Genomic DNA, 14226 nt, shown 5'->3' on the forward strand with positions numbered 1-14226 from the left:
GGAGGGCAAAATTTGCCTTGTAGATGTTAAACCTCGCACGTATTTGTCTAATCTAGGAATGTCTTGAACCACGGCGAGAAGTTTTCAAATCAACGCCAGAGATTAGGTTAGCCGGCTCCGAGGCATTCCAAAACCCGCCCATCGGGGCCGCGAAACTTTGTTTGAAAAGCCCGCGGGCCAACAGCCCACAAGCCCGTGGCTTTTTTCACTGTGGAGTTTGTATTTATAATACTAAAATTAATATTAAGGTACATGCCCCATAACGTGCAAATAAGATTTGCCCATGGGCGCCCTGTGGGCACCCGCAACGGGTTTCGGAATGCCTTAGCCGGCTCCGAAGCCTGTGATATTTGCTATGATACCGACGCAACTATACATGATAACTCTATAGGAGTCGATGGTCATGATAACTACACATAGTCGAGCTGTAGTTCATTCCTAACCCGCGAAGTGACGCACGACTCAAACAATGGGATTATAAAACCGAAAGCGGTTAAGAGGATCATATTGAGCCTTAAGATCACGGAGTTTGGCAAGGCGCCATGGTTGGTGCCCATACCAGTCTTCCTTGCTCTCATGACCGTTGGCGTAGTTGACATACGCGTCAGGTGCGCGGTGCGGCTGGCCTGCGTTCCATTGATCGCGAACCTCGTTCGCCCACTCCCACATCTCTGCTTCCAGGCTTGAATCTTCAACGTTGCCCTGGAACTGCATCAAATGTCGGTCATCACGGAACGGGTAGGCCGAGGACGCGGGATGCGTCCTTTCCACGCCCTCGGTAGCGTAGCCCTCGTGTATGATAATGGTTTTGGCAGTGAGCATTGGGTTTTTGGATACTCGCCTCTTGAAGCCGTCCCATATCTGGTGCTCTGCGGTCAGGTTGTAGGTCCGAAGCCCCGCGGTGGTTATTATCCGCTTGGCACCACCGCAGAGCGATGGTTGGTCTGCAAGCTGCGGGTAGGTGGATTCTCTGGCGTCGACGGCCACGGCTTCAATGGAGTCGAAAGGGGCCAACAGCGGTTTTGCTTGCTCGGCGGTGCCGCGATACTCGAAGAGCCAAAAGATGACGGGTTCCTCCTTGGTAATGTTTGGCATCATGAGAAAGGTTCCTGTGTTTACCGCCATGGCGACAGGGGTTGTTCCGTCGCCGTGGAATTGATTCAAGGCGTTGAAAACAGCATCCAGCTTGTCGCCGCGCCAGGTGTAAGTTTTGTGATACCACGTGTCCGGTCCGCGAGGATAAATTTTCACCTGGGCGCTTGTCACAATGCCAAAGTTGTGGCCGGCGCCCCTCATCGCCCAATAAAGGCCACTGTGGTTTGTTTCGTTGACGCGGATCGCGGTGCCGTTGGCAGTAACAAGGTTGAACTGCAAGATATTATCGCTGACCATGCCGTAAAGGCCCTCGAGTCGCCCATGGCCGCCTCCAAGTGCCAGGCCCATGTACCCAACACAACCAGCGGTGCCCGTTGGAGTCACATAACCATGGTCCCATAGATGATTGATGACGCTCCCACCGGTCGATCCACCCTGCACCCAAGCGGTGTTGCCGCTTGGGTCAACACTTACATTTCTAAGCCTTGCCATGTTGATCTGTATGCCGTCAAAGGACCCGAGCGTGGTTGTCGATCCGTGACCGCCACTGTAGGCCAAGAAGTTGATGCCATTTTCGTTGCAGTATTGAACCTAGAAATCATTTGACCAAAGGTTGTTAAGCATCACTGTACGCCTACAATGGACCTCATGGGGTATTCTCATACGATTTTTGGAATGTCGTCTTCTTCACGTGGTTCCACGACCATCTCAATTTTGGGTGCCTGATAAGTATCCCACCTCTCTGTCGCTTTCTTGAACTCGGATGTGTTGGGCCCCATGATGTTGATGCTATCAGGTAGCGGGCCTCTCAGTCTGCTTTGAACTTGTAGGTTACTCAAGCTCCATGCTGTGGTTATGCCGACATCGATACCACTGCCTATCAACAATGCCGTTGCTACGGTTTCCAATTTCATATCGAAGACTATCAGCGGTGTCGTGGAAAATAATAATAAGCTTGATACAAGGAAAATGCTGCTTTGTGAAAATAAAGAGCTAGCGGCAGCATTAGTCTTCTAACCTGTGGCACAATATATCAGTGTTGCTTGTTTATAACGCGATCTCTCGCAGGTAAAATCCTAGTCACCTTGACGTACAAGGATGTACACGCCGGTGCTCAAATCTGCCAGTACAACGTTTCACTTTTGATAAGGATAGCCAGAGTTAACGATCCCTCAATTTGGGGTACCATGATTAGGTTTCACAGACAAATGAATGTACCACCCGGTCCCTTGTTCCCATTGTACAATATACATAGTACAAGAAGGTTCGTCTAAATTTCGGACAAATTCCTTTACAATGGCGATACAGGTGGGAACCGTTAATACTTTTTAGGCTTTACGCGTAGCCTATATGCAGATTAGTGGCATTTGAACACAAATTTTCAATACCCTTATGTTAATAATCGATCTCCACCGTCTTGACACATTGCTCACCCTTGCTAACATTCCCCAGGTTCAAAGGGTTATGTGTTAATTTTGGACCTTGGGTGTAACACCGAGGTACAAGGTTTGCTCAACCTCTACTGCATTATACTTTCTGCACATCGACCGGACCGTCCGGACGAGCCCGCGGAAAAAACGGCAACTATCTCGAAAAAGTCTAAAAAATACTGAGACGAACTTTGGCCATGGGCAAAACCATGTTTTCACGGTACGAAGTAAAATACGCACTGCATGAGGAACCTGGAAAACGCAACTAGTAAAGTCTGTCATTTCAGTCCCAGAGATACTAGAGTAATGGTCCAAGTGAGGCCTAGACCTTTTACGGTTGTAGTAAGCGTAGGGATAAAACAAGCACATGTGATCATAGCCCTCGAGTATTCCGAGCTATGAACAACGACATCGAGATTCAAAATCTGGCAATAGCCCAGTTCATGCACCAATTGTCTCCCATTAGATTTCAGATTCAAGTTCGTTATTTTCAGTCCACAAAAACCAAAGGAATTAAGCATGGATTATTCACTAAAAAGCCTCAGCCACGCCCAGGCCCTTGGTCTAGCGGTAGCCCTCTGTCTGCTTGGCTACATTGTCACAACCGAGCTCAGATATCGACACCTCTCGGGATTTCCCGGCCCCATTCTCGCGAGATACACAAATGCCTACCGTGCATATCTGGCCTGGAGATACTCCAATCGCCCTGGCGGCATCTCTTACCACGAATACCTTCACAATAAGTACGGCACCACCGTGCGCATGGGCCCCAACATAGTCTACACTGACGATCCCGGCGCAATTCCGCTCGTGTTGGGCTTCAAAGACCGACTGATGAAGACGGACCATGTGAATGCGCTGCAGGTGCCCGGTCAGCCAGCAAACATTGGTGGCATTCGAGACGAAAAAGAACACAACCGGTCTCGAAGTGCAATCGAGGTGGTCTATTCTCTGTCCAGCCTCAAGGGATATGAGCCACTGGTGGACGAGACGATTGTGGAGTTGACGAGGGTGTTTGAAGGCAAGGCTCGAGCAGGAGAGGTCGTAAACATTTCTGAATGGTGCCACTACTGTAAGTGGAATCGAGTGACTGAAGAAACCTATATGATTCGACACTGACAATGGCCTCCCTAGATGCCTACGACTCCATCACAAATGTCACATACGGAGAGCCGACCGGGTTCATCCGCAACGGGAGGGACATGTACGACCTGATTTCTAGCCAGCTTAAGCACATATCATATGTCCGGGTGGTAAGTTTTGACGCCTTTTGGGATGCCTAGAATCATGAGAGATTAACTCGACGGTATCCTTTCCAGGCAACCCAGTGGCCTTTTCTGGACTATGTCCTACGCACGAACCCCATAGCGTTGGCCCTGAACAAGCAGAAGGCGAGCAGAGCAAGCGCCTTTTTCCAATATTCTGCCGAGCGTGTCAATGCCGAGATGGTCAAAGAGAAAGGAGCGAGCGCAGCCCCAAAGACAATGTTGCATCATCTCCTAGACGCCAGAGACAAGCACCCAGACGTCCTGGACAATGCCAGGGTCCAGATGTTCTGCACAGTCAACCTTCTGGCCGGCACGCTCAGCCCGTCCTTCACTGTCGACTTCATCATGAGATGGCTGGCGCAGCACCCGGAGAGACAGGAGCGCCTGTATCGCGAGGTCAAGGAGCACTGTACCACCTACCCGGTTCCCCTGGATGACACCTTCAAGATGCCATACCTGCAAGGTCTCGTCCGCGAGGGGTATCGGCTCAGCTACGCCAGCGATATCGGCATGGAGAGGGTGGCCGGACCAAAGGGCATCCCACTGCGCGATGGGCGGATGCTCCCGCCCGGCTACGGCATCGGGCTGAGCCACCCGGCCATCCAGAAAGACGAGACTGTTTTTGGTGACCAGCCGCAAGTTTGCCGACCCGATCGTTGGATGCAAGGCCCCAACGAGTCTGCTGCGGAATACAAGGCGCGCAAGGGATACATGGACAGGACGGACTTGACCTTTAGCAAGGGGAGCCGAAATTGCATCGGAAAGGGTTACACCCAGATGGAGGTGGCCAAAGTGGTGGCCTCTATTGTGGCTAAGTTTCAGGTTCGTACAACCAACTACGACAAAACGACGTATGCAAATCAAAACTAACTCGACGTAACAAAACAAACCCCAGCTCCGCCTTGTCGGCGAAGCACACATTCGCAACGTTCGTGTTCGTCTCGTGATCCGAGAATAGCACTGAAATCCTACAGGGAAGGAATATGGACAAGGCCTGCCAAAACTCACCCATGTGTACCGCACTAGCCATCATAACCTCCGGCTGTGGCGGGGCTGCCACCAACAAGTGATGAGACAGTTCATCATCAGGGGATATGGTTTAGTGGTATAATGCTTCCTTAGCAACATCAGGTTGCCTTAATTGGAAGAGGTCCCGAGTTCGATTCTTGGTGTCTCCATTAGAGTGATGTCTCTTAGAGTGATATGACGATGAAATTTTTGGTGTTTTTGGTCGATTTTTAACGTCTTGGGTGGGTAGTTGTGCGCCTTCGGGAAGCGATGCCACCCTGGAACGGCTCCACATTTGAAACTATGTAATAGGTTTCTCTACGTTAGGGTAAGTTGCCAGTACCCACATTTATGTTAGATGAAAATTGAATTTATTACCTGCACAATATTAAATTGTTAGCACGGCTACTAGAGGAATTTGGTGCACAAATTTTTATTTTTTTCAACTAACTTTAATAGAAACACTGGCGCATATGTATTACAATCGATAATATATATATAAGGAAACATTAACTAATATGTAAGCGCGTCCTTATTATTGTTAAAATAACGCGAAAAGAGGTGCAAATTGTTTTTTCAAAACATGTTTTGAAGAAGGTTTTACAAAAGAAATTAATTACGACCGTGTTAAAACACTTAATTAGGGCTACGTTATCGATGACCTACTTAATACGTTTTCTTAGCCAGCACCCTTTTCGGATCCGCCCTGTACTAATCTGCAGACACATGTATCGCAACTTTTTTTTCGTATTTCTGGAAATAACCCAAGTTCTAACCTAAAGTCCTAGTCCAAAACCGCGGCACCGAATCCCTAACCGGTAATTATAACAAATGTGTGGTGTTGGTAATGGTACTGGTGTTAGTGTTGGTATGGGCGGTGGTAGCGGTACGCCGGTACTGAGTGCACTTGTACACTATTTGGCACAGAAAACGGTGTTGGATAACGAATCGTGGGTGATTTATAGCGTGGCCCAAAAAGCTCAACCTGTGCAGCCGGGTATGTGGGCATAAGGGAGGAAGCCTGTGTTTGGGTTTGCGTTGCGCTAATATAGCCACAGCCTTTACCTCCAATATCAAATGACCACAATACAGGGGTTTCTATTTTCCTTTTTAATTTCTCACCTATTGCTACTGCATAGCTAGCAAGCTTAGGAATAACGTATGGAAAAGGAAAGAAGTACGCGACTGGGGTGCGGAGAATTTGAATAGGAGCCTTAGGAGGATATAAACGAACCCCTACCCCATCATTATAAATTACATAATGTGTTAACGTCCTGGTCTGAGAACTTAATCTTGGCGCGTATTAGTAGGACTAAGGCTCTTTAAGGGAAAACGCCAACACGGTGCGCCTGCCATCTAGATACTGATCGACTGCAAGTGTTACGTGCTTCTCGTCTTAAGCCGGTGCGCCACCGGCGTCAACCGTGGGGGCTATCTCTCTTACATCAGCCCCCCACCCCCACGGTTGGGTCCGCGGTGCTGGTTCCAGTATCCATTGTTTGGTCTCTGGGGGCTTGCTACCTCTTGCCTACTACCTCCGTGGGAGTTTACAACTGTAGGCCTCTATCTAGGCCAATTGCCTTATAAACTGTACCCCCAGTTCGACAAAATGTGCTATCCCAGGAGAATAGTGACGACGAAGACTAGAAGAATAACAACTCAGGATGAAACTTTGATTCACATGGCTATTTGGAGCCAGAGTTTCGAGCCATGATTCTGTTTTTCTTCCGCTTAGTAGTTGCTACGAAGTCCATCGCTTTCCTTGAGGATACCTGGCAACCTGGAGTTGGCGGTTTTTTGTACCGAATCTTGATGCTTGAGCTCTTGTAAAATTGTGGGTAAGCAACAATGGAAATTATTGAGCAAAGTTCTTCTACATCTACACATTGACTTAGCAGTGGACAATCAGGGCTTTTGAAGATTCAAGATGAAAAATGAAAGGCCCGGTGTCCACAGCCAAGATACTGCAGGCTCCTTAATACGGTCCATACTGGAAAAATCCGGCACACGCACATTTCAGAGTCCCAGCTTGTCTTTTCCCGAAGCGCGTAATTGTGTCACTGGACGTCTGGATGAATTTTAAGTAGAATACTGCCTTGCCCAACTAGATTTGACTTGTTTAAGTTTTCTCTGCCCTTATATTTCACCTTCATTATGATCAACTTGTACCTTTGGACTTGAGCAAATCCACCCTCATTCCCACAGCTTTCATCTCCAGCACCCTTCAATTCCTGTTTCATCATGGCTGAACAGCACCCCCTTTCTTTGCTTGCCAAAAATAGCTAAGTGAATGCCCTAAACGTATAACGAAGTGTTAGTATTAGAGCCCCCGCGCCCGAAAGCTTTACTGTTTTGCACTGGCATGAACAGGTTCTGTCTGTTCATAAATACGTTACATTTGCGTATGCATTACTTATCGAGAGTTCAACAAGGGGTAGGTGCCTATAAAAGGCCTATATTGGTTGTACAACCCTACTTTTGTGATATTTACCACTTCGATCAATCAAAATAGGAAAGCAATTGATATCCATTAGTACCATTACTTTGTTGGTCCGTTGGCCTGTTATTAGGGCTACGGGCAACTCCATTCCTATCAACAAGTTGAAAGTTTTAACATGTTTGCAGCAGCAACATTTTTGCACCATTTTAATTGCAATAAAACGCGCCGCGTATAAATTAGTGCAGACTTAATGTTTGTTAGTTGTGATGTATGCGCGCGCTTTTTGCATTGCAATAAGATAGTATCAAAAATGGTGTAAAAGGTGGACGCACAAAAAGAAATGCCGTTGCGACAACGGTCACAAAGATTTAGGGCAGCGCTATCTGGCATCTACAATGTAATATTTGGCACAGTTTTTAACCCACATAGCAGATGTTGCGCTGGGTATTTTCCAATCGAGTTATTGGTTGAACAAACCAACATGGGTGCCCATAAGCTTACGCACACACGGTAGCGATAACAGTAACGGTCAGGGAGGTTACGTGACTTTTTTTTATTCAAACTTTTCCGTTTTCGTCTCGTTGCAGCCGGTCTCAGACACAGTGGCTAATATAAGTAAGTCCATGAAGAATGCCTTGTTTATTTCATATGAAAGGGTTAGGATCAATAGTATTTCAACCATACAACCGTCCTTTGTTTTCCGGTAATACGTGGGCGGGTATTTCCTATTCTCATCGTGGCAGGTAATTAACCTAAGTCTAATTACATACGAATACGAAGAACTATTTCTGGACTTTTATGGTATACTTAACATTCTTTTTTTGAAAACTATAATCTTGTATTCCCAATTCCTTTACCAAATTTATTCCAGTCTTTTCTTTTTTTTTTTTTTTTTTTGGAGCGGTCTTACGTACAGTTGATTATCTTCTATACTTTGCAAATTAGGCGGGGTAACAATCATGGCTTTACAAAAGTGTCGTACTCACTTGAACAAATGGTAATCGTGGCTACGGTAACGGTTATTTTACTGCTCTATACGATTTATGTATTTCGTTCCTGAACAGTTTTTAAAGTATTTTAAATGTCGCTCGTTAATTAGTTTGGTTTTAAAACATGAAAACCCTTACGTAGTGTATTTTTATTTTTATTCATACTTGGAGTCAATGTTGTGGGAATGGTGATTTTCCTTAGTATGGGAGGGAATGCTCAAGTAACCGAGGTGTCGTGGTAACCGAGGTTGGGGAACTCGGTCTTGAAAACCTTATAACCCACCTGCATTGAAAATAACAATTAAGTACGATTTTTTCAGAATAAATAAGGCGTTGGGTTAATGTAAAATTGAAAACTACGCATTTTGACATAAATTTGAACCTTGTTTTAAAATATCATTATATTTTTGATGGTGACATTGTGTGGGGCAAAAAGGGGTGCATATGTTGAATCGTCGGTGACGGATGACTTGGCCCAAATTTAAACCTGTGCAGGCGGGCAGGTGGTTCTAAATATATTAAATAGCGTTCTAATGATATTACCCCGTTGTGATTGAGCGTTGTGTCGTTGTGAAATCGACAGAGCCATGATCAATTATTTAAAATAATAAACAGACCACAATGGTCGCGATCATCTTTTGCTGCGTCATTATACGAAAAGCTGCGTATATAATTGGAAACCACAATTTATTGCAAACCACAGTTGAAAAGAAAGCGCGCTTTGTTTTTACGTAAACATTGACGCGCTAAAAATCGGTGCGCTAACGTTCGTTATTGAGATGCGACAAGCAGGGCTGATGCATGGACCACTCCTGACAATTAACGTATCGAAATGCATTGCAACTCCCTTGTTGGTACGTCGATTTTTTGATCTTCAAAAATGTAGTACACGAGGCTGCTCTCGGCACTATATTGCGGCAGTCATGCGTTTTGATACCTACCTTAACAACCTTTTGTTACCTCGGTACCTAGGCAGATAGGCAGTTGGATGATTGACAATCCGAGGTTGCAATCTTGTAAACCCAATTTTTCTGGTTCGTCCCCCCACCGTGTGACAAGGTAAACATCCCACCGGCCAAATGAACACCACAAAAGCAGTAAGCCGCATAATTTTGACGCAGGGCAATTTCTGACGGTGTCAGACACCAATCTCTGGGCGAGATAATCAACATCCAATCAATCAGTTACACAGCATCGATCAACCACCTGCGAGGTCATGTTTTGGCGAATCTGGATGAGCAACCCTGCAAGACATGACAAATTCGTAATACCCAAGGTGGGAAAACCCCGGAGTTTCCGGAACACGATCCCCTTTCAAAAGCGGGCGGACCCGTTGAAACTGCCCCCGCCACAGGATCCATTCCGAGCGGAACGCCCGGGAGGGAATTTCGAGTTAAAACCTCGAGGCAGTCTCTCGACCTCTACACCTGACCTCTCCCTTTTAGGCTTTTATGAAGAATAACCCTTGATAAAATTACAACACTCCGACCATGGGCTCGCTTACACTCCGCGAAAACACATTCGACCACAGCGGCGACAAGACCACCTTTTACTGGTCCGCCGGCCCCACCGATGGTCCCCTCGTGATCCTCATTCACGGCTGGCCCGCCAACGGCGAGACGTGGAAGCCCCAGCTCCTCGCCCTCGGCGGCCTTGGCTTCCACGCCGTCGCCCCCGACACCCGCGGCTACGGCCGCTCCAGCGTGCCCAAGGGCCACGAGGCGTACGCCCTCGAGCACCACGTCTCGGACATGCTGGCGCTGCTCGCGCACCTGCGCCGCGACAAGGCGGTCTGGATCGGCCACGACTGGGGCGCGGGGCTCGTGTGGGCCTTTGCCGCCATGCAGCCGGAAAAGTGCATCGGCGTCTGCTGCCTGACGGTGCCGTACGCCGTCCTCGGTCAGGGCATCGAACTTCTCGCCAGCCTGTCTGACCGCGAAATCTACCCGGAGGACCAGTTCCCCAACGCCCAGTGGGATTATATGGCCTTCCACAACGAGCAGCCCGAGGCCAGCACCGCGCAGCTTGGCGCAAACGTTCCCAACACCGTCAAGGCCCTCTACCGTCCCGGCAACGCCGAAAGATACCGCAAGCCGGCCTTCACGGCGATGATGCGCAAGATTGGCGGCTGGTTCGGTAGCCCGACGGCCGAGGCGCCCGACGTGCCGTTCGAGGCGACTCTTTTCGCCCAAGACGAGCCCGCATTCGAGAGGTTGGTTGCCGAGCTCCAAAAGAACGGCTTCGAGGGCCCCAATGACTACTATCGCAACTTTGACACGAACCGCGAGTACTTGGCCAAGGCGCCCAACGGCGGACGCCTGAGCTTCCCTGTGCTCTTCATCGGAGCGCGATGGGACAGCATAGTCGACACGACGATTTCGAGGTTGGCCGAGCCCATGAGGGACCTGTGCGATGATTTGACCGAGGTGACCATCGAGGCCGGCCATTGGGTTGCCCTTGAGAAGCCCCAGGAGACCAACGCGGCGCTGGTGAGGTGGTTGGTGACCAAGCTCCCTACGACTTACCCGGGGTACTGGAAGAATCCGTTTGTGTCCCGGGCGTAATAGGGTTCGGACTGTGCGGGCAAATCTAGGTTGTCGGGTGTTGTGATCCAGAACGGATTTTGTTCTCGTGTGGCAACTCCACTCCGATTCCTTAATCTTTTGAGCCTATATACAATTAGAATTCTGCCTTTGATGTGTCCCTTTTATCGTGCCTATGCTGCCCACATGAGAAAGGAGAAAAGAGAATCGAGACAAAGGTCTACAGCCCATGTTCAAGGCAAGCGCTATAAATCCTGAGAAAGTCATGACATGTTTAAATCAATACCCCCTACCCGAAGCATCGGGTCTTTAAGCAACCGCTCCATGGCGCCCTTCTCAAGACATACACTGACATCAAGCGCACCTCCAGTGCCGTCCACGTCGATCACATGCACCAACCCGTCCATGTTAGGCATGATCGCCTGCACGTTTCTCGCGGCAACGCCACCACCTCCCTCTCCGCAAAAGTCCAAACTGTACGTCTCGAGCCCCTGCCACGACGTGGCAAGCGTGTGACGCCGCCCGACGAACGCCTGCCACAGTCGCTGCGGGCTGACCTCGTGCGCCGCGTCGTAGACGTGCGCCGCGACCGCCTTGGGCGTGAACTTACCGATCATCTCGCGGATCGAGGCCGCCACTTCACCGAGCGTGGCTTCTGTTGGTGAGGATGATTGTGCCAGTCGGCTAGCGCTTTGCTTGATGTGGGCGACCAGCAGCGGCGAGCCAGCGAAGTTGTCAGGTAGTGGAGGGGAGAAGCGCGAGCGCAGCCCGAGAGTCATGTTGAGGTAGACTTCCTCGGCCTGCTCCTCGTTGCCGTTCCTATTGTCATACTCGGGCGCTCCCTTAGAGCTGGGATAACGTGCCCTGTTGATGAGGACCCAAATGTGGGCGAGGACGGCGTCGAGGCGAGAGATGCGTGGCGGTGCCGTCCCGACCGCGTTTGCTTCGACTGCCTTTTCGGCAGTCGCCTTGAGAATGGCGACGGAGGACGCGGGAAAGAGGATTTGCACGCGCGTCACCGGGGCCGCCATGTCCCAGGACTGCCATGGAGGTTGCTGGGATGGGCTGAGGGTGAATGTGTCGATGACGGCTGAAGGTGGGGGCATCGTCACCTCGGAGGATGCGCGAGCCCAATCCGGGTAGCCAGGGGCTGAAAAGTCCCACCAGTCGTGCCGGTGCATGGGTAGAGCGCGGGCGGTAACAATTTTGTCCTGGTCGGGCTTTGTCTCTGTGGTTGTATCCTTTGGCGCGACGAGGCCGGCGAGAGTTTCTATTCGATCGGGATCAAACAAGGGAGGAGGAGGCGGAGTAAAGGATGAGGGCTCTGTCTGCCCGTCAGTACCGGAGCTAAGTATCGCAGCTCTGCAAAAGGCTGCCCAGTTACGCATGAACCAAATCAACCCAATCGCGTCTGCCAGCGGATGCGCCATCTTGATGCCGACGGAGAACCCACCGCAGCGGAACGCCGTAAGTTGAATCGCGACGGATGGAATCCCGCCTATCGTACCAAGGGACGAGAGGGCAACCTTGTTCGCAGGCAAGAAATCATTCTGGGGCAAGTCTGTCGCATCCCAAATGTGCAAACGGTCTCCATCTTTGCCACAAATCTGCGCCGGGTCCCTTCTGTCAATCACCACGTCGGCCACGCTGGCTTCATACTCGGCTGTGACGAGCTCGACTCCCAAGTCGTCGGACGTCCCATACTCGGCTACCAAACGACCGAGGTGGCGGGGTACTGCGGTGTGCCTGACCTCATCGGCCGTCGCCCACCGGAGCTGTCCGGTAAAGTGGCGATAGTCATTTAGGGTGCGGGCGAGGGATTGTCGCAAAGTCGGGAAGACATGTTCCCGCAGCGGCCGATTCGGCTTGTCGTAGAACCAGACGGCTGCCGTCAGTGCGAACCTCGCCACGGTGTTGTCGATGATGGAGAGCCTGGTTGTAGTGAGTTCGGACGAGGGCTCCTGTGGAAATATTCTCTGCGTGCTGACGACGCGAATCTTGCTTGGGTTGGCTGAATCCATCCTTGATATATTTGCTGGTATATAGCGGCTGTAATGTACTACAGGAAACCAATGGCGTGTTCCTCAAAGCTCATAATGCGGGGTATTTCAGGTTACTTATTGGTGGTGCCTGAGGGCCAATGATTCATTCTTCATCATCAACTCTTGGGGAATGTTGCTCCGCTTTTGGTTGACAATTCTTTCGGTAATAAGACTTAATTCCGGTCCGCGCCAGATTCCGACCAAGAGCGGTCATTCATAGTTTGACATAACATACTCATCATCTTATTTCAGTAGTATTTTCAAAATTACACCGAACAACTTCGCAAAATCCAAGGCAGATAATAGAAACACGGAAGCAATTGGAAAGGCGAAAAGGAAAAGAGAGCCAGGAGGATGCAGTGAGATTATTTCTGTGAGCTGGAATGAGGTACCAAATGACCCTTGGAGGTAAGTGTTAAAGTGATTTCTTGAGCACACATTAAGGTCAGCATGGACCTCAGACAAAATAGCAACAAGGCACCAACGGCATGACTTAATGAATCGCTTAGCTATTTGAGCATACTAGTCCTCTTTGATAGACCTACATCTGAACAGCCAAGGTTTCTTAGCTCGCCGAGCTCAAAGGAGACCCTTCAGAAGCTGCTCTTAGTCGGTGATCTGCGTATCTGTCGAAAGAAACCGAATCATCACGATGGTATTCAAGTCATTGCCAAACAACACGCCCATGCGCTGCAAACACAAGAAGAAAATCGAATCTTGACATTTGCGGAGCAGCTACAGCTTGGTGCCCACTGCAGCAGAAACCTGACAAGTCTTGAAATCGTTGATTACTCTGGCAAAACCGAGCATCGATCTGCTACGCATAATCCAGTTGAAAGAATGTTTACTGATGGAAATCCTGCTACCAGTCGCATCAAGGGGCATGATTCCGTGGGTAGAGATATTGAACTCGGTCGCATGTCGTGCTTAACGCGGCATATCTGGATCCCCACGTGTTTCGTATAAAGGGTAGCAGAAGCGGGATCTATGACCGACGTCTTGCGGATCGCCACAGTCTAAAGGTGTCGTGAACATGACGCCTAGAAGTGTATGCCGTGTAAGATCATAAATAGGATCAACCATCGGGAATATTCAATACAATAATGTTACTATTTATCTTCCACCTCCGATGAGACTCATAGAAAGCCAAAAGCGTATACAATATACGTCTGACTGTTTGCTGACAAAGTTTTAGACAGGCAATCATCGTGCGTATGTGTTCGGGGTTATTCGACCCGAACTGTTAGCCTTGCAATGGTGCCTATAATAGGGTGTGCATGAATTGTTATGGTGCCTCACAAGCTTTACCGAATAACAGCTGGTTGTACTAGACTAGTAGTATTATTCAAATTGAAACCGTGCGTCAAGATGTTAGAGAATGTTGCTTTATATGAAATAATGTGTCTTTTGT

The 14226-nt window shown here is 49.2% G+C and overlaps 4 protein-coding genes across 4 annotated transcripts; 2 read left to right on the forward strand and 2 right to left on the reverse strand.

Annotated features, from left to right (window-relative positions):
- Positions 1-462: 462 nt before the first annotated feature.
- PgNI_02219 (uncharacterized protein) lies at positions 463-2009 on the reverse strand (the record flags this gene model as incomplete). The annotated part of the gene is made up of 2 exons (XM_031122286.1): positions 463-1686; positions 1761-2009. The coding sequence occupies 2 exons, from the start codon at positions 2007-2009 to the stop codon at positions 463-465; spliced, it is 1473 nt and encodes a 490-aa protein (XP_030987847.1).
- A 1035-nt stretch (positions 2010-3044) lies between these two features.
- On the forward strand, positions 3045-4751 carry PgNI_02220 (uncharacterized protein; the record flags this gene model as incomplete). The annotated part of the gene is made up of 4 exons (XM_031122287.1): positions 3045-3597; positions 3660-3778; positions 3845-4615; positions 4689-4751. 4 exons carry the CDS (start codon positions 3045-3047, stop codon positions 4749-4751), a joined length of 1506 nt encoding a protein of 501 aa, XP_030986481.1.
- Positions 4752-9651: 4900 nt separating this feature from the next.
- PgNI_02221 (uncharacterized protein) lies at positions 9652-12794 on the reverse strand (the record flags this gene model as incomplete). Its single annotated transcript, XM_031122288.1, has 4 exons — positions 9652-9668; positions 9735-10716; positions 10756-10899; positions 11067-12794. 4 exons carry the CDS (start codon positions 12792-12794, stop codon positions 9652-9654), a joined length of 2871 nt encoding a protein of 956 aa, XP_030986480.1.
- On the forward strand, positions 9721-10794 carry PgNI_02222 (uncharacterized protein; the record flags this gene model as incomplete). The annotated part of the gene is made up of 1 exon (XM_031122289.1): positions 9721-10794. One exon carries the CDS (start codon positions 9721-9723, stop codon positions 10792-10794), a length of 1074 nt encoding a protein of 357 aa, XP_030986483.1.
- Positions 12795-14226: the final 1432 nt, after the last annotated feature.

The sequence above is a fragment of the Pyricularia grisea genome, assembly GCF_004355905.1.
Source record: "Pyricularia grisea strain NI907 chromosome Unknown Pyricularia_grisea_NI907_Scaffold_1, whole genome shotgun sequence".
NCBI lineage: Eukaryota > Fungi > Ascomycota > Sordariomycetes > Magnaporthales > Pyriculariaceae > Pyricularia > Pyricularia grisea.